The sequence below is a fragment of the Hyperolius riggenbachi genome, chromosome 2 (genome assembly GCF_040937935.1).
Source record: "Hyperolius riggenbachi isolate aHypRig1 chromosome 2, aHypRig1.pri, whole genome shotgun sequence".
NCBI lineage: Eukaryota > Metazoa > Chordata > Amphibia > Anura > Hyperoliidae > Hyperolius > Hyperolius riggenbachi.
The window spans coordinates 316,593,112-316,612,886 of NC_090647.1; the positions used below are offsets into that span (position 1 = coordinate 316,593,112).

General features: G+C 40.5%; 1 protein-coding gene across 1 annotated transcript in view; it reads left to right on the forward strand.

The window, feature by feature from the left end:
• Positions 1–19,775, forward strand: part of LOC137546554 (lethal(3)malignant brain tumor-like protein 4) — a 55,560-nt gene that overhangs the window by 16,683 nt on the left and 19,102 nt on the right. The window contains 15 exon segments of the mRNA XM_068269161.1: positions 138–306; positions 1,635–1,689; positions 1,786–1,874; positions 2,462–2,566; positions 5,151–5,209; positions 5,211–5,284; positions 5,490–5,581; positions 7,934–8,085; positions 10,037–10,113; positions 14,120–14,205; positions 15,484–15,594; positions 15,704–15,818; positions 15,913–16,012; positions 16,093–16,257; positions 16,338–16,439. Coding sequence (XP_068125262.1) covers positions 138–306; positions 1,635–1,689; positions 1,786–1,874; positions 2,462–2,566; positions 5,151–5,209; positions 5,211–5,284; positions 5,490–5,581; positions 7,934–8,085; positions 10,037–10,113; positions 14,120–14,205; positions 15,484–15,594; positions 15,704–15,818; positions 15,913–16,012; positions 16,093–16,257; positions 16,338–16,439 — 1,551 coding nt within the window.

Here is a 19,775-nt window from a genome sequence, read left to right on the forward strand (position 1 = left end):
CTTTATGAACAAATACGATTATGCATATGGTCACCACTGAGAGATATAAAACATACTATAAATGGGACAGAACTGTTATCTGTGATTTATCTACAAGGGGGGAGTTACTGTTATTGAGCGTCATTTCTCTTTTGTAGTGGAAATATATCTTCCTCTGTAGACGAGAAAACAAGTACCAATTCCCCACCTGCAGTGCCTACAGCCCCTGTGACCACTACAGAAAATGAGCGCCCCCAGAGGCTGCGGAAAAAGCGGAAACTGTTGCTGGATTCAGGGGATGAAGAGGACTTCATAGAAGAAGAGGAGGTAGAGTAATTATATCCTTTGTCACTGATGGTTACTTGGGATACTGCATGGTTTGAAAATGTAACTCGCCTAGAGAGCGGCAGCACCAGAGAAGTTCCAGATGAAAGTGAAGTACTGCTGCATGTATTATTCTTTATATTGTGCTCAACCCTTTGAGAATATGAATAATGCTAAGACACGTAAACAAATGCATACAGAATTTCTCAAACTAATATACAGATGCCCGCAATGTGTTCTGGTCAGGACCAATGCAGACTTATCTTGCAGAACAACTTTACAGAGTACATAATCATGCCACTTACTGGCCCTCACAGGAACTCGCAATCTAATCCTATCATAGCTTAACCACTTCAAGACCATAGGCTTACACCCCCCTAATGACCAGACTGATTTTTACAGTTCAGGCCACTGCAGCTTTAAGGTCTCGCTGCAGGGCCGTACAACTCAGCACACAAGTGATTCCCCCCCCCCCCCCTTTTCTGCCCACCAAGAGTTTTCTGTTGGTGGGCTCTGATTGCTGCCGGCATGTTTATTTTATTTATTTTTAAATACATTTGTGTTTATTTATTTATTTTACACGCATCCCAGTTGTATTATGTGAAGTGTATACATACATAGCTGCTACATTTTTTTTTTTTTTTTTTTTTTTTTTTTATTGGATGTATAATCAAATTTTATTATTTAATATATAAATATTTAGCATACTACATTGATGCCTCATAAACAAAAACTTTTTTTAGATGCATTTGGTGCAACAGCTATGCTACATTTTTTTAAAATATATATTGGTGTGTGGAGTCAGGTTTTTATTAACCTCTCCCTCCGTGTGTCACACGGCTGGCAGCAGGGCGGAAGTGCCCAAGTACCTGGCAGCCTGTTTGTTCTTCATGCAGTGGCATACATATACACTTAGCTAGATGAGTCACAGAAGGATCCTTAAATTGCTGACTGGCAGGGAAGGCAGTGAAGGCAATCCAGGCTGATCTGATGCAGATTTTAGTGTGCTGAGATCAGAGAACAATGTCTAGTAACAATTTGCATATTCTTTGCTTTGGAAAAGTATACAATAAGCAAATGTAATTCCCCACCATCCCACCTACCTTGAATAGTATCACAAGGACACATAATGATAGGTGGTGTGGTTGTCCAGATGTGTAACTACAGGTGACCATATTTTGGCAACCCTCCATATGAGACAAGGGTCCCCCCCCATGTCCTCAGGTTGCCTCCAACGGTAGCCATGTAGAAAAGCAGGTGTACTAGATATTCACTAACCTAAATCCTAGTGGCGTATCACTTTTTAACAATATTTTTTTTGCCACAAATAGGATAGAGTCAGAGGACACCACAAAGGCCGTAAAACTTCCAAGCAAGTAAAATCAGGTATTGATGGAAGGTCAATATTCAAAAGCATTTGTATTTCTGTCCTTTTTATAAATGTTGTAGGCTGTTATCTTTTTCCCCTTTTTTACCAATTAGCACAACCAGCTAAGAAAAAGTCATGGAACTGGGTCTCTTATCTAGAAGAGGAAAAGATGCCAGCTGCACCACTAAAACTCTTTAAAGAGGTAATTTCTGTCACCATATACACATAGGATGTAGTTATTTTTTATGGAACCATCATACCAGATAAACCTTTGTGTAATGATCTCATAGAATAAAACTAGAGAAAGCAGTAAAGCCTCGTAAACACATATGAGGCATTGGGGATCAGTACCAAATCCATCAGGCGACATGGCTGGGCCCGAGGCTGACAGATGCAGACGAGCCGTGTTCTGTTCCTATGCGGGGGGGAGGGGGGGGGGGGGCTGTGCAGCGGGCGTGTTAATTGGGGAGAACAATGCTTTGGGCTGACAGTTAGCCGAGGTGATCCGTCAGACGGATCGCTGGCCGATGGGTGGCTGAGACATGTCAAGTGCTGCTGTACACATGCTGGATTCTTGGCAGTGGCAGTCATTAACGTCCGACATCTGCCGAGTGTACGGGGCCCTATTAACTGGATTCCACATTATATCTCCTGGCTTGCTTGGAAAAAGATGGGTGAAATCTTATCTTTCTATCAGTTTTCATTAAAATAAATCTACTATTCTTTCAGATATTGGCAATGACTACTTCGTCAGGTCTCTTTATAACCATAGCTTGCTTCTTCTTACAGCATCAGACTTTCCCTCAGTCACGGAATGGCTTCAAAGTGGGATACAAGTTGGAAGGCATAGATCCTGAACATCCATCGTTGTACTGCGTCCTAACTGTAGTGGAGGTACATATGCCCACTGCTATCTCAGTCAGAGATATATATCATATATTGCTTTATATCCAGCAGCTCAACACTTGTCCGTTTATATTCACTGTTTCTTTTGAATCTGTATATGTCTATTATTGGTATCTGCAGTTGATTGGACAAATAGGTAGTACAATTTTATGTAAAATTGTTCATGTGGGATGAATTTGTTCTGGAATCTGACTGTGATTATGTAAATTTTACATGGACCATTGCAAAGCTGTTGATTTGGGTGACCACTTTGTGAAACTTACCACTGGTGGGACTCTGACTCAGGGCTTGTTTCCACTGTTGCGACGCGATTTCGGCCGCATTCCGACGCTTGTAAAAACGCATGCGGATGCGTTTCCACATGCGTTTTTACCCGCGATTTCGCATGGCAGGGTGCCATGCGAAATTAACCATGACACTGCCAGGGCTAAATAAAATTGAAAAAGGTGCGAAATCGCACGCGAAATCGCGGGTAAAACGCATGTAACAAACGCATGCGTTTTTTACTATTAAATACATTAGCGGCGATTCGCACGGATTCCCGACGCAGGCGAAATCGTTGGCTCTTTTGTGCGTTTTTTTCACGCTGAAAAAAACGCACCTCAACAACGCTACAGTGGAAACAGGCCCATCCACTTGTATTACATGTGCGGATCTGCATGCGTTGGACGCATGCAGATTCGCGATAGTGGAAACGAGCCCTAAAGCTATGTATAGTACTCACTTTAAAGAGGAACTGTAGTCAAAATAACATAATTAATAAAATTATTATTTATTTTTACAAATTATTTAGTCAATGTTTGCCCATTCTTTCTTTCCTTTCCCTGATTTACTTTCTGAAATTTATCTCTGTGGAATTTTCGTTTATTGAGCATTGTAAAACCAGAAAAGATCTTTGGTCTCCCAGAATGCTCTAGAGAGGATATTGTGTATATAAAAAAACCTAGACTAAGGCTACATACACACTTGAGATAAAAGTCTTTGGAAAAGGCAAGATCACAGACCAATTTTACCCCCTTCCATGTAGTATGAGAGCCATACTCTACACAGTCTATTCTATTGAGCTGAACTCCACATCAGATAGAAATATTTGCAAGATGCTGCACACACAGATGCTGTAGACATTCAATAGATCAGTATCTGCAAAAAATCTGTTCCTGCAAAAGATCCGTTCCTGCAAAATGCATTCATAGTCTGACATCTGCAGATCCTCATACACACCTTGTTTAACAGACATTCATCTGCAGATCAAATCCACCAGGATGGATCTTCAGATCTGCAGATGATTGTCAGATCTGCAGATGAATGTCTGTTAAACAAGGTGTGTATGAGGATCTGCAGATATAGACTATGAATGCATTTTGCAGGAACGGAGCTTTTGCAGGAACAGATTTTTTGCAGATACTGATCTATTGAATGTCTACAGCATCTGTGTGTGCAGCATCTTGCAAAGATCTTTATCTGATAGGGAGTCCAGGTCAATAGAATAGACTGTGTAGAGTATGGCTCTCATACTACATGGAAGGGGTAAAATTGATCTGTGATCTTTCATTTTCCAAAGACTTTTATCTCGAGTGTGTATGTAGCCTATGCCTTGCTGGGAGGGTGGGGCTACACACCAATATACAGAAATCTATAGCTATACATCTTTAGGTCTTAGCTGCTTGAAATTATTGTGTGTGGTGTTTTGGGCGACAGTTCAGCAACAGTTGTAGTGCAGACATGATGTTTCCTTCTATGGAGAGTAGGGATGACAATTTAGAGGCTTGCTACTGCAAGAATTTCAATAAGTTAGTCATTAATGAGCCAACATGTTAAATCACAAGTGACATTGTGGGATACCTGTATACACTGAGATTCTCACACAAGGTTTAGTACTCTAATCCTGCAGCTGTAGTATTTTAGGTTCATATCCCATGAAGGACACTTTGCATAGAGTATGTTTCTCCTCGTGTTGTGAAGTTCGTTGAGAATTTTACTACTGTCAGTTAAGAATTATGAATAATCAGATGAGCTAGATTCTGTATTAAAACCAACTTGGAAAAACTGCTTCACTGAATACTTACCGTATAAAAAAATAGGTTTCTGTTATTTATATATCAGAAGGCCCTATAGAAATTGAAAGAGAACATTGAGCTTAATAGTGTCTTTCTGTAAATAGACTTCAAATCTGTCACAATGACTAGGACAAAGATGATGACTTGTCATCGATGGACAGATTCCTCCCTAAGATCATCAGATGGGGAGACAACTACCCACTTTCTGACTGACACTGGATGACAAAAGCAAGTGGGGTACATGCAGCTCAATTATTGACTCCTAGCTTATTCCTAAGCAATAAAGAAGCACATTGAGTTGAGGTTAAGGAATTACTGAGTTATTTGTAGCCATGTCCAGTATCGCTAGAAGCTAATTTTACTGTTACAACAGAGGCCTTGTATAAAGGGCTTTAGTAATCGCCCTTTATTGCTAATAATCAATCCTTACGTAAAGACAGTAGTTTAATTGTTGGGAAACCTCAATAAGAATCACAATTACTAATGGAATGTGGTGAATCTTTCTTTATGCAAAGGTCCAAGGCTACAGAATGCGACTTCATTTTGATGGCTATCCTGACTGCTATGATTTTGGGTAATGCTGATTCAATGGACATACATTCAGTTGGATGGTGTGAGAAAACTGGACGCAGACTTACAGCTCCTAAAGGTGAGAGTCTAATATGGTCCTTTGCATATGCTACATTGTCAGTGTACCTCAGTGATGTGGTTCTATTTGAGTATGTGCTGATGTCAGTTTGGCACAAGTCATAGCACTGTCTTTTTCAACAAATATTAGGAAAACAACAACATTTGTCATTGTAATGCATAAAAACAGTTTATCATAACCTTTTTACTGATTTCTTCTGTTTTAGGTTACAAAGAAGGAGAGTTTAATTGGCCTTTATACCTTAAGCAATGCAAGTCACAAGCTGCACCAAAGACATTATTTAAAAGTTATAACACGGTGAGATGTTCTACACATGGGTTTTCCTCCTTTTGCTCTTACACAATTGTATTTTAGTCTTTATGCACATGAAAGTCTCTGTGTGACACCATTCAGTTGTTTTAAAAGGGAATCTGTAGTGAAAAGAATCTGGACGCTACCATATTTATGGTAAAATGCCAGCTGTTCAGTGGCTGTTCTCATCTATTGACTTCAGTATTATCTGTGCACACCTGTAACAAGCACGCAGCCAGGAGCCCCTCCAGGCCACCATTGACAAAGGGGAAAAAAACCCACAATTTGGCCACCAGCTATAGTTGGTGGCTGAATTACGCTGTTTTTATTGTTAATTGGGTGCTGTCTTTTTGCATCTGAACACTTCAACTGCAAACCTGTTATCACTTGGTGATTTAAAAAGGTAAAAAAACACAACATCATCTAGGCAAGTAGCATTTTTTTTAAGGGAATAAGAATGGCAACCTCTTTCTAACCTCGCACTACTATTGATCAGCAGTGAATTTCCCTAACAAGGAATTTCATTGGGCCTCTGAAAGACTCCAGATACTGTTTAGTTAACCATCTGCCAGCCAACTGATCAGCAGCTACTGGTTTTGATGGGCTCGATCTAATTACAGAGATCAGTGTAAGATAGCATTTTAGGAGAATTATTACCTACAAACCTGAAGTGACCTATGGAGAGGGAAGGCTCAGGAACCCATCCTGTGTACTGTTGTTCCATTCCTGTCCCCACATTAGTTATTCAACCTGCTGTATATGTCTTCGGCCCTCTTTGGGCAGCCTCAGAAGTACTCTTGTTCCCGATTACTTCCAAAGACGAGCAGATCTGTTCTGCGCACGCTCTAGTCCAGGCTCACACATACCCAGTACGGGGACACCCATCTTCGGAAGCACTCAGGGACACAAGTACTTCCATAGCCTTCTGAGGATTCCCAAAGATGCAGAATTTGGGTGGGGTAAAGGGGGGGGGGGGGACTAAGAGATTGAGAGAGGACCGGGAAGGCTCTATGGGATCAAGAGGCTTCCCTCTCCATATGCGAGTATTCTGTTTTAGGTTAGTTCAGGGTTGCATTAAGCTTTATTCAATGTTTCGGTGTAAAGCTATTTACAGACATATTGTGGACAACGTGTGCGACAATATTAAGCTGCTATCTTTCCTTATGCAGTGAGACATGTTTGCTACTTTGCTGACAAAAGGTGGGGAAGGAACAGGAGACCTCTCACAGCGTGAGTGAAGGGAGAAGAGAGGACGCTGTGTCCGCTGATGGCGAGTGACGGCTTCCGCTGCGTGAATTGTTCTGCATAGTATTACACAGAGCGTGGAGGAAATGGAGACAGATGGCTCCCTTTGGGTGATGGTGGGTGGGAGGGGGAATTGCAGGCAGCAAGCATTTGGGTGATGGTGGGAGGGGGGGGGGGGGGGGGGGGGATTAAAGGCAGTGTTTGTGTGATGGTGGGTGGGAGGGGGAAAAGGATACAGACGGCTCTCTTTTGATGATTGGGGGGGGGGGGGGGGGAATTACAGGCAGCAAGCGTTTTGGGTGATGGTGGGTGAGAGGGAGGGGGAAATTGAAATTGAGACCAGCGGCCCCCTTTGGGTGATGGGGGGTGGGAGGGAGCTGGGAATTACAGGCAGCATGCATTTGGGGGGTGGGAGTTACAGGCAGCATGCGTTTGGGTGATGGTGGGTGGGAAGAGGGAGTTACAGGCAGAGGGTTAATGGCTTAATGTGTGTCCTGGACGAGTTATTGGCTGGACTTGGTGGCCCAGGAGGGGTTAATGACTACAATACTTTATGCAATACATCCATCCTGATCCCCAAGTGCAGCCATTAACTTTGCTGGATAGATTTATACATGAGTAATTTAAAAATTCCAGCTTATGAGGGTCAACTATTGGGGTGGACTTATACACGGGGTCGACTTGTATCCAAGTATATACAGTAACTTTTTTTCTCTGGAGTTTACTCCTAGTAGAACATTCTTCCTTTCATCGCAAAATAACTTTTCAGCACCTAGCAATTGAAAAAAAATAGTAAACATTATGTAAAAAAGGTAATATTTTGTTGCTGATTTTTTTCTTTCCTTTTTAACAATACACAGTGTGTCTTTTCCTTAGGTGGATTGCTTTTTCCCTGAAAAGTGGGTCCCTGCTTGCTGTTTCTCTGAATAGCACAGGGCTTTCCCTCCTACATGGCAGGGTCTCACAAACAGGATGACTTTTTCAGATTATACTGACCCTTATGCCGTGTCTCCTGCTCTTCCTTCCCTCTTCACATATTGTGTCATGCCGTCCAGCTGTCCTTTCTTGTATGCCTGGCATACGTCTTACCTTGGTTTTTCCTCCACTTTGCAGCCCGTCACTCCCTCTGGTTTTCGCGTAGGAATGAAACTGGAAGCTGTGGATAGAAAGAACCCTTCCCTGCTGTGTGTAGCTACAATTTCAGACATTGTTGAAAACAGATTACTTGTTCATTTTGACAACTGGGATCACAGTTATGATTACTGGTAAAGTGTATTATAAAATATGTAAATCAAAATTGTACAGTATCTGCCTCAAGTTCTTCAAATCTAGTTTTTCTAGTGCGCATCAGTGCTGTGGCTTGAAAAGTGAATTCTAGAACATTTCAATACACTAAGCATTGAATAAGATTAACATTTGTCATTTACACCTATTAAACCTTTTGACTTTCAAACGTAAGCAGCTGCAGGAATTAGAATTTTTTTTTTCACATTCTTCCAAATGCAGTAATGCATAAACTGTCAGCATATTAAATCAATGTAAGACTTCGAGCTGTATATTTTTCTCATCTACAGAACAAAACATGGAGGCAAATGCTTGTTCCACATGCCCATCGACATGTTTATATTAAAATGCTTTATTAGCATTAATTTATCTGGGCACTGTTAACCTAGACAAATGGGCTTGACTGCACAGTTTATTTTATCGTTTGTGTAAACTTGGGGAAAAAACAAACTTTTCCTTAAAAAAAGACAAGCACCACAAAATACTTTTGATATCCCACAATTTTTTTGTATTTTATGTTTAAAAATGTATTTAATGTTTTATTGTCTCTGCTCAATGACACAGTCTTTCTGTGCCCCAGAGTAAAAGAGAAACTGTAACCAAGAATTAAACTTCATCCCAATCAGTAGCTGATACCCCCTTTCCCATAAGAAATATTTTCCTTTTCACAAACTGATAATCAGGGGGCTCTGTATGGCTGATATTGTGGTGAAACCCCTCCCACAGTGTGATGTCAGGACAATGGTTCTGACATCACACTGTGGGAGCCTTGTTGCATTGTGGGAAATAACAGCTGTTTCCAACTGCCAAAAAAGCAAGCAGCAGCTACTTCCACTGACCTCACCTGCCAGCAGTAAAAATGTCACTACATGATAAATGTCAGAATGTACATCAGGGAGAGGAAAGATTTTACAATGGGCAAACACTGACTAAATTATTTATACATAATTATTGTAAAAATGAAGCACCTTTTTATTACATTATTTTCACTGGAGTTCCTCTTTAAAGGGACTCGGAGCAGTGCAGAAACTATGGAAAGATGCACATCATTTTAAAGCTCTCTTTCTCCTCTTTCCAATGATATATAAACCGCCGCCCTACGCCTTTTAGTTTTCGCTATTTTCGCGATTGAAATTGCCGCGGCTGCGATTTCAATCGCGAAAATAGAGAAAACTAAAAGGTTTAGGGCGACGATTTAGGCGTCGCCAGAAAGAGGAGAAAGAGAGCTTTAAAATGATATCCATCTTTCCATAGTTACTTGTATTACACAGGACGACACTTTCCCCAGTGTCAGCAGCTCCATTCAGCAGAATGCAGCTGCTGACTTTGAGAAAAAGTCGCCCTGTGTAATACAAGTAACTATGGAAAGATGGATATCATTTAAAAGCTCTCTTTCTCCTCTTTCTGGCGACACCTAAATCGTTGACCTACACCTTTTAGTTTTCTCTATTTTCGCGATTGAAATTGAGGCTGCGGCAATTTCAATCGCGAAAATAGCAAAAACTAAAAGGCGTAGGGCGGCGGTTTATATATCATTGGAAAGAGGAGAAAGAGAGCTTTAAAATGATGTGCATCTTTCCATAGTTTCTGCACTGCTCCGAGTCCCTTTAAACTATGTTTACTTTTGATCTTTTTTATCCATCTCCTGTACTCAGAACATGTTCTCTTTTTTTTTTTGCTGTAATTTCTTATCAGTGAGGGTTACACTAAACCCTACTAGGTCCCACTAGTAGAGAAACTGTCACCTGCATATATAAGTGCACTATGTAGCACTTTCAGGCAGAAAAAAAGAAAAGGAACACAGCTTAGTTATTTTTATGCTTTGTACTGTACATACATGTCTATCTCATCATGTCACTTGGCGTACACTATCCATCCCATAGCTTTCTTCAGCAAGTCATGCCTTTCTCGCTGTGGTTGTTTGTTTTCTAGGTGTGATGCTAGCAGTCCATATATCCGACCAGTTGGTCACTGTAAAGAGCTTGGAATACCCCTGACTCCCCCACCAGGTAGCGGGCTTTGGGTTTATGTTGTTATATTTGTAGAACACAGTGTAATATTCATTTTGGAAGATAGATGATCATTTTCACCACAAACAGGAAATTGTATGAAATAACAAATACTGTGTGTTTTTATCTGATATGTATTCTGCATCAGTGATGAAACATATGACCGTGTTGACTGGATATACCCAATGAGAAAGTTAAGGTGCCTATAGATTACAATTTTCACGTTCGATCAACCTTTCCATACAATAATTTTATTGATGAGAATCAAGTGTGTTCCATTACACTCTATCGATGCAAATTGGCCAATATCTGCCTAAATCGCCAAAAACTCTTGCTCAATCGGGACGGAAAACATTGGTCGATCATAAAGGAAATCACTAGTTACCATGTGACATGTCTGCCTGTGGTTGAAATCACCAAGAGATACATTTCCAGTCTTCTTATATAGCCCTTAATGCAGGTTGGGCAGATCGACCCAAGCCTCCCCATCCGTGTCACATTACAAATTCCCACAGGTAAACATCCACTATATCTGCATGTTTATCTCATAACAGTAAGCATAGTCTGGGCACTAAGAATTTGCTTTCTTCCCATGAACAAAGTTTAAACTAAAATAAACACAGGTGCACTCCTTGTACTAGAGTTTAAATGGCAATAACCATCAAAAGATTCACTGCCTTTTAGCTTATGCACTGTGAAAGTGTGTGATCTATACATTAAACACACTTCCTCATCTGCATCCCATATGGATCATGCTTCTCTTCATTTAGAGGTCCGTTCACCATTATAGAAGCCAGAGAATGAAGCCATGAAAAAACGCGCCGGAAATGTTGGCGCTGCCGGCGCCACAATAGGCCGTGATAGGAATTACAGCTATAGCGGCTCACAGACAGTAATTTTGGTGCTGTCAAAAGATGGAGCCCAAATTACTTTAAAAACAGCGTAATTCAGATGCCAGCAACAGCTGGCAGCTGAATTACATTTTACCAGTGGCGTAGCAATAGAGGTTGCAGAGGTTGCGACTGCATGGGGCCCCAAGGGGCCCTCCCTCAACAGCAGTATTAGCTCTTTATTGGTCCTGCTTGTAAAAATCACTTCTATAGATGCTTTGAATGGTAGTAATTATTAATAAAGTGTTCCCCATCCCCTTCTTGCACCTCAGACACTGTAATTGTCCTTGGCAGGTTTTGATGCGCCGTATCAATGGTTATGTATACAGTGCTTGGTGGGGGGGGGGACTTATTTACATGTAGGCCCAGAGAGGGCCCATGTGGAATGCAGGCTTATGAGATTTTCTACCTTTGGGGACTTGGGCTCTGCAAAACTATGTTTACCATAATGGGCAGTGCTGACGGGACCTAATGCAGACTTAAGAAATTTGAACTTTGGCTGTGATATAAAGATTAATGTAAATCTTATTAGGTGGCATCTCCAAGTCCCTTCTCCATGGAGCTCCTATAGTAACAATACACAAATGGAATGGAAACATTTCTTGGGATATTTACTTCTGGATAGTGAAAAGGAACAATATACACAAATTAGAAGATATATAGATATAGATAGATAGAGAGATATATATTAAAAAGTATAATCGTGCCAACATTTGTGCGTATTAGCAGCCGCGCTAGTGAAGTATTGCGGTTGTGCTTCAAGCTCCTCCTGTGGGATTTACAGCACTCAAGCGGCACAGGTTAATACTAGCGCGCACACACTGGGTGCAGTCCTGGCAGCGTAGAGTGCGATGTTCACTTGTGCATGATGCGCAAATGAACAGTGCACTCTACACTGCCAGGACTGCGCGTAGCGCGTGCACGCTAGTATTTACCTGCACCGCTTGAATGCGCTAGTTTTAATAAATCAGCCCCTTGGTGAGGCACAACCACAAGTATAATAAAACTACGAAATACACCAAACATCTGTAAATGCTTTTGTCAGGTATAGTTAGTTTCTAGGACATGAACACTTTTTTTTTTTTTTTTTGTATTGTAACACATGACTATATTTACAATGGGATGCGAACGTTTGGGCAACGTTGTTAATCGTCATGATTTTCCCGTATAAATCGTTGGTTGTTACGATAAAAAATGTCAGTTAAATATATCATATAGGAGACACACACAGTGATGAGAAGTGAAATGAAGTTTATTGCATTGACAGAAAGTGTGCAATAATTGTTTAAATAAAATTAGGCATGTGGATAAATTTGGGCACTGTTGTCATTTTATTGATTCCAAAACCTTTAGAACTAATTATTGTAACTCAAATTTACTTGGTAAGGTCAGTGACCCCTGACCTACATACACAGGTGAATCAGATTATAAGAAAGAGTATTTAGGGTGTCAATTGTAAGTTTCCCTCCTCTGTTAAATTTGTCTGAAGAGTAGCAACATTGGGGTCTCAAAACAACTCTCAAATGACCTGATGACAAAGATTGTTCACCATCATGGTTTAGGGGAAGGTTACAGAAAGCTGTCTCAGTGATTTCAGCTGTCTGTTTCCACAGTTAGGGACATATTGAGGAAATGGAAGACCACAGGCTCAGTTCAAGTTAAGGCTCGAAGTGGCAGACCAAGAAAAATCTCGGAAAAACAGAAGCGATGAATGGTGAGATGGTGAGAACAGTCAGTCAACCCACAGACCAGCACCAAAGACCTACAACATCCTCTTGCTGCAGATGGAGTCACTGTGCATCGTTCAACCATTTGGCGCACTTTACACAAGGAGATGCTGTATACAGAGGAAGCCTTTTCTCCTCCCACAGAACAAACAGAGTCGCTTGAGGTATGCTAAAGCACATTTGGACAAGCCAGCTTCATTTTAGAATAAGGTGCTGTGGACTGATGAAACTAAAATTGAGTTATTTGGGCATAACAAGGGGCGTTATGCATGGCGGAAAAACACAGCTTTTCAAGAAAAACATCTGCTACCTACAGTAAAATATGGTGGTGGTTCCATCATGCTGTGGGGCTGTGTGGCCAGTGCAGGGCCTGGGAATCTTCTAAAAGTTGAGGGATGCATGGATTCCACTCAGTATCAGCAGATTCTGGAGAACAATGTCCAGGAATCAGTGACAAAGCTGAAGCTGTACTGGGGCTGGATCTTTCAACAAGACGACAACCCTAAACACTGCTCAAAATCCACTAGGGCATTCATGCAGAGGAACAAGTACAATGTTCTGAAATGGCCATCTCAGTCCCCAGACCTGAATATTATTGAAACTCTGTGGTGTGAGTTAAAGAGTGCTGTCCATGCTCTGAAGCCATCAAACCTGAATGAACTAAAGTTGTTTTGTAAAGAGGAATGGTCCAAAATACCTTCAACCAGAATCCAGACATTGGAACCTGCAGGAGGCATTTAGAGGCTGTAATTTCTGCAAAAGGAGGATCTACTAAATATTGATTTCATTTCTTTTTTTTTTTTATGTTGCCCAAATGTATGCACCTGCCTAATTTTGTTTAAACAATTATTGCACACTTTCTGTAAATCCAATAAACTTCATTTCATTTCTCAAATATCACTGTGTGTGTCTCCTATATGATATATTTAACTGACATTTTTTATCGTAACAACCAACGATTTATACAGGAAAATCATGACGATTAACAATGTTGCCCAAACTTTCGCATCCCACTGTATCTTATTTATAGAACAATCATTCTCCCACTCTTTAAACAACCAAGTTAAAGGTACCTGTTTTGGAAGCCTGAGTGGCAGAATTGTTTTATGTAAACTGAGGGTGTTTTTCTATGATGCTGTAACAAAATATCTATTAAAATGGAGTTTTAATATGCTAAGTTTCTTAATTTTAAATGGAATTTTTTTTAACCTATTGGGACTATACATTGCCCAATTCTATCCCTGTTGGGCTTGTTAACACAATAGTTTTTAATGTACAAAAACAGATTAACCCACCATAATAGTTTAAAACTTGAAAAATCTTATGTCTTTTCTCATACATACTGTTAATTCACTTTTCAAATATAATTTATATCTTCTGCATTTGTAGAATTTAAAGACCCCAAAAATTTCTCCTGGGAGACTTATCTGGAGAAGACCGGAGCCCAGGCAGCACCAGCAAGGGCTTTCAAAGTGGTAGGTGTGCACTGTGACATAGCTAACTACTACATCTATTACCTAAATAGAGATGGTCAAATGAAACAGATGCCAGGATCTAGCACGCTGATCTGATGACTATCCATTCATTTGAATGGACAGGGCTAAAAGGACTAGCAACGTGCCCATCTAAACCAGCCCTTTAAATACTAATTCACTAACTTTTTCAGCAACTCCCACTATACTAATTCATTAACTTTTTCAGCAGCTCCCACTATATTTTGACATGACCTAGAAGAGAGCTGCAAACTATTAGCTGGCAGTCCAGGTTTGCTGGATCTCTAATATTCTCCAGTAATCTCCACCTCAAATAAACCAACCCTTTGTCCCACACCAAGTATGCAGATTTTGACTCCACTGCCTGCATATTTGTTGCTGTTGTGACAACAGAAACAAAAAGATAATTTTTAAAAAGGGGATTGTGGGTTCCTCTGTCCAGGTATGTTTCAGTGCTATATGTGGGTTGTACACAGCTAGTTCTAAATGTCTTAGGAAGCCATGGGGATATAATGACATTGGAATACGTATTCTCCCTTTCCTAAAGTGTTTCATCAATGCCATGTTCTTTTAAATTACTAATGTACTGGAAATTACATGTGTATATCGTCCACAATGGTGGAGTTTGCAGTGTTTTCTGTGAAGGACTTTTATGCTTACTACATTATTGTGGTTAATCATAGACTGACATCCCACCTTATTTTGTTTATTGCGTTTATCTGATATAATATCAAGATGATTACACAGAAGCTATCACCATGTTTCCACTAACAAACCGCATTACTGTTTTATCCCCTCCTGTTGAGATAGCAGCATAATCTGGTCCAACCTGATGTCCAGTCACTCAGACATTTCTCCAGAAGCAATTCCTTACCTCCCCCAGATACATCCTTGAGTGATGACATTTTTCATCCATCCTCCCCTAGGCAGTCTATTCCCTAGTGGCACTCGTGCACGGATTGTGATAGATCTGTCCCTCTCAGCACTTTGATACAATCTGTTTAATCATCCCAAAACAACTTCAGGTACACGTTATTGGGTGGACATTCAAGAAATCTTCAAGATGTACCCTCTTCGATACATAGTTACATACAGTAGTTACATAGTTATTTTGGTTGAAAAAAGACATACGTCCATCGAGTTAGAAACTTTTGACTTAGAAACATGGCTTAGAAACTTTTTAATTGAGCCCTGTAATAAAAAAACCACCAAAAAGCAAAACATAGGGTTGTAACATAAATGTCCCCGTTATAATTTCAGCGCCCTCCACATGGCTTACAACCGCAGATGAAACTTGAAGCTGTAGATAAGAGAAATCCAATGTTAATCCGGGTCTGCACCATTGTAGAGAGAGAGGAAAACCGTATTAAGGTAACTGCGTGTGAAACTAATAGCAAGAATATAGAAGTTTTTTTTTTTTTTTTTTTAAAGGGTGGGAATATAACATATAGATGACATAACATATAATGCATTTTTTTAGTTGCATTTTGATGGCTGGAGCTCACACTATGACTATTGGGTGGATGCAGACAGTCCAGATATTCACCCAGTTGGTTGGTGTGCAAAGACTGGACATCCACTTCAGCTGCCAGCGGGTAAGACAAAACCAAAACCAATAATTCCTTAGTTGTAAGGAGTCATTGTAAAGGAATTGTGGCTAGCGAGCGGGTGCTTTTTGTTATCTTGTAGGTGTTGGAGACCCTGCTACAATTCCTGGACAGGGCTGCCCCATTCCTGGATGTAAAGGAATTGGCCATGTACGAGGACCACGCTATGGGACACATTATACGTATGTAGCTGTTCAGGGGACAAAGAGACTATATATAAGTATTTACATGTATGTCAATGACACCTTTTTGTTTCTTTTAGTGCTGTTGGATGTCCCTACTCTGATGCAAACCTGAACAGAGAAAGTTTCTTGCAGGATCGTCTTGGTGGGGAACGACCACCCCCAGCATACAGTACACTTAAGTCTCGAAGACCAGGAACACCAAATGCAACCTCTGACCCCCAACCTGACTCTCCTCAATCCAGGTAACGTGGACTTATCTTTATTGAGCAGTCTTTTTTTGAGTAACACATGACTTCTGTGCTGAGGTTCTTACGCCTTTCAGGAAGTCCCCAAATCTTACAGAAGAAAAGTTTGGAAAAAGCAACATGTGGGATATGGCAGAGTGGTTAGACGATGAAGCTGAAATGAAGTCACAGATTAAAAGGTGAGTGTATTCATTGTTTAACATTTTAAGACGTAAATTTGACCAAGTAGTTATTTATCGCTTTGATCAATGGGATTGAAATCTCACTCAGGACAATATATGCATAGTGTTTACTGTATATAATCCCAGTTTTTATGTGTTGTCAAGGTTCTCTGATTTTTCCTGTTCTCTACCAAAAATATAGTGGTACGACTGAGAGGAATGACTCATGTTTTCTGTAAGTGCTGTGGAAAATTCCTTAAAAGGGGAACTTCAGCCTAAACAAACATACTGTCATCAAGTTACATTAGTTATGTTAATTAGGATAGATAGGTAATATGATCTCTTACCCACCCTGTTTTTAAAAGAACAGGCAAATGTTTGTGATTCAAGGGGGCTGCCATCTTTGTCATGGGGGCAGCCATCTTTTTGGTTAAGGAAGAAGGGTCCGCACTTGTCACGAGAAGCGAACTTTATTGAAGGACGTATCCATAAACAGCCAAGGCAACATCTATGCAGCTAACATGTTTCGGACAACCTGTCCTTAATCGTTGTCCGAAACATGTTAGCTGCATAGATGTTGCCTTGGCTGTTTATGGATACGTCCTTCAATAAAGTTCGCTTCTCGTGACAAGTGCGGACCCTTCTTCCTTCACTTTGATTTCTTGGTTTTGCGGGCCAGGTCGAGCACTGTCAGAGGAGTGGTGGGATGAGCGGTATTCACCTTGTCTAAAGTCTTCATCTTTTTGGTTGAAAGGAAGTGACAAGGAGCAGGAGACACAGTTCCAAATGTCCTGTGTCCTGATTACCCCTCCCAGCTGCACGCGCTAGGCTTCAAATGTCAAATTTAAAATGCCCGGGCAGTTTTCTTCTGTGTAGCTAAAAATGACGCTTGTATAAGAGAAACAAAGTTCTGATGCTGTGAAACTGTTAAAGAAACACCAAGCCTTTCCAGTGCTGCTGAGTCGATTTTTAGTCCGAAGGTTCACTTTAATACTACCGTATATGTACTCTCATACAAGCCGACCCGCATATAAGCCGAAGTACCCACTTTTCCCTCACAAACCAGGAAAAATTGATAGACTCACATATAAACCTCCTCCCAAGTATATCCCCCTCCACAGTAGCCAGATGTGACCCCAGTACAAGTCATTCCTTCTCCCCATAGCCAGATGTTCCCCAAGGATAATACAGCTGTCTCAAGATGCCACTAGATGGTGTCATTGATATGAGAAACAGCGATTGCCACACAGGAAGAACACCGTCATTGCACCGCTGACAAGTTTCTTGCATGCGCCTCTCCACAAACCAGGGAAACGGATAGTCTTGAGCAGTGCACTCTGCACACCATGTTGCAGGAGATGCGGGGCACGGACACAGCTGGCAAGAGCAGGTTCACTAGTGCAAAAATCCTTCTGCTCCTCTTCCAGTAACAAAGCCTGCTCCACTGGTTCGAATATAAGCCGAGGGAGTAACTTTTCAGCACATCTTTTTGGTGCTGAAAAATTAGGCTGATACACAAGTATATAAGGTATATAAATAGCAATATACCGTAATAAATACATGCAAGATTAACTCTGCCACTAAATGAAAAATGCTAAATATGTTCATTTTTATAATTTTTAGTGATGCAATTTTTAGTTTTATTTTACATACTGTTGTTTTTTTATTCAAAGGCTTAAGCAATGATGGGCAGACTTATGCCAAGCTTTATATGCCTGGTCAATGAGATCCAAATCATTCATACATTTATTCATTCATTCAATTGTGCACATTTTCAAAGCAAATTTATGCAGCTTGAAAATGGACCAATCCAATCCCACCTTGGCAGGATTCTATATTTGTGGCTGCATGGAACTGATATGTTGTGTGTGGTCTGCATGGAGATGTACTGTATGTTCACTACTGGTGGAAACCTGATGGTCCCGCTTTCACACTGTTGCAGCCTCCATATAATCTGAAGGGCTGATATATTAATATGACTGATTGAGACGTTTCATTTTGTTGTTTAACCTGTGGTGCAGTATACATAACTAGTTTTCCCACTACAGGATATTCTCAAAAAATTAGCATATTGTGATAAAGTTCATTATTTTCTGTAATGTACTGATAAACATTAGACTTTCATATATTTTAGATTCAAATACACACAACTGAAGTAGTTCAAGCCTTTTATTGTTTTAATATTGATTTTGACATACAGCTCATGAAAACCCAAATTTCCTATCTCAAAAAATTAGCATATTTCATCCGACCAATAAAAGAAAAGTGTTTTTAAAACAAAAGTCAACCTTCAAATAATTATGTTTAGTTATGCACTCAATACTTGGTCGGGAATCCTTTTGTAGAAATGACTGCTTCAATGCAGCGTGGCATGGAGGCAATCAGCCTGTGGCACTGCTCAGGTGTTATGGAGGCCCAGGATGCTTCGATAGCGGCCTTAAGCTCATCCAGAGTGTTGTGTCTTGCGTCTCTCAACTTTCTCTTCACAATAGCCCACAGATTCTCTATGGGGTTCAGGTCAGGAGAGTTGGCAGGCCAATTGAGCACAGTAATACCATGGTCAGTAAACCATTTACCAGTGGTTTTGGCACTGTGAGCAGGTGCCAGGTCGTGCTGAAAAATGAAATCTTCATCTCCATAAAGCTTTTTAGCAGATGAAAGCATGAAGTGTTCCAAAATCTCCTGATGGCTAGCTGCATTGACCCTGCCCTTGATAAAACACAGCCACAGAAGTTTAATTGCATGAATTTCTAGGAGGTATAGTTTTTAGTAACACCTCTATTTATCTAAGATGGGTAAAGAGCTAAAAAAGAATACCTTACACATATTCAACAGAAGCCTTAAAGTGGACCTGAACTCTTGCACATGTCACAAAGAAAATATAACAGAAATGCACCCTGTATGTGTTTAGAGAGTTTAGCCTGTGCAATTCCCCCTCATTTCTGTCTAATTGCAAGTTGTAATTTGATCCTCCTCTGTGTCACATGACATAAGCAGGTAAACCCGTTTTAAAGCACGGGCTGTAAACAATACTGTATGTCTGCTTCCATGAATCGGGAAGTGGAAACTGTGCACACTTATTTTAGGATTTGTATCAGCTGTAACAAAGAAAAGTTTTTGTTTAAAGGTTATTATGCTGTTGTGTATCTTTTAGAGCAGAGAAGAGTTCAGGTCCGCTTTAAGATGTTTTCTCAGGAAATTAACAATTATCCCAATAACCCTATATAGCTTAAAGGACAACTGAAGGATATGGAGGCTGCCTCATTTATTTCCTTTTACATATCAGTTGCCTGGCAGCCCTGCTGATCTATTCGGCTGCAGTCATATCTGAATCGCACCAGAAACAAGCATACA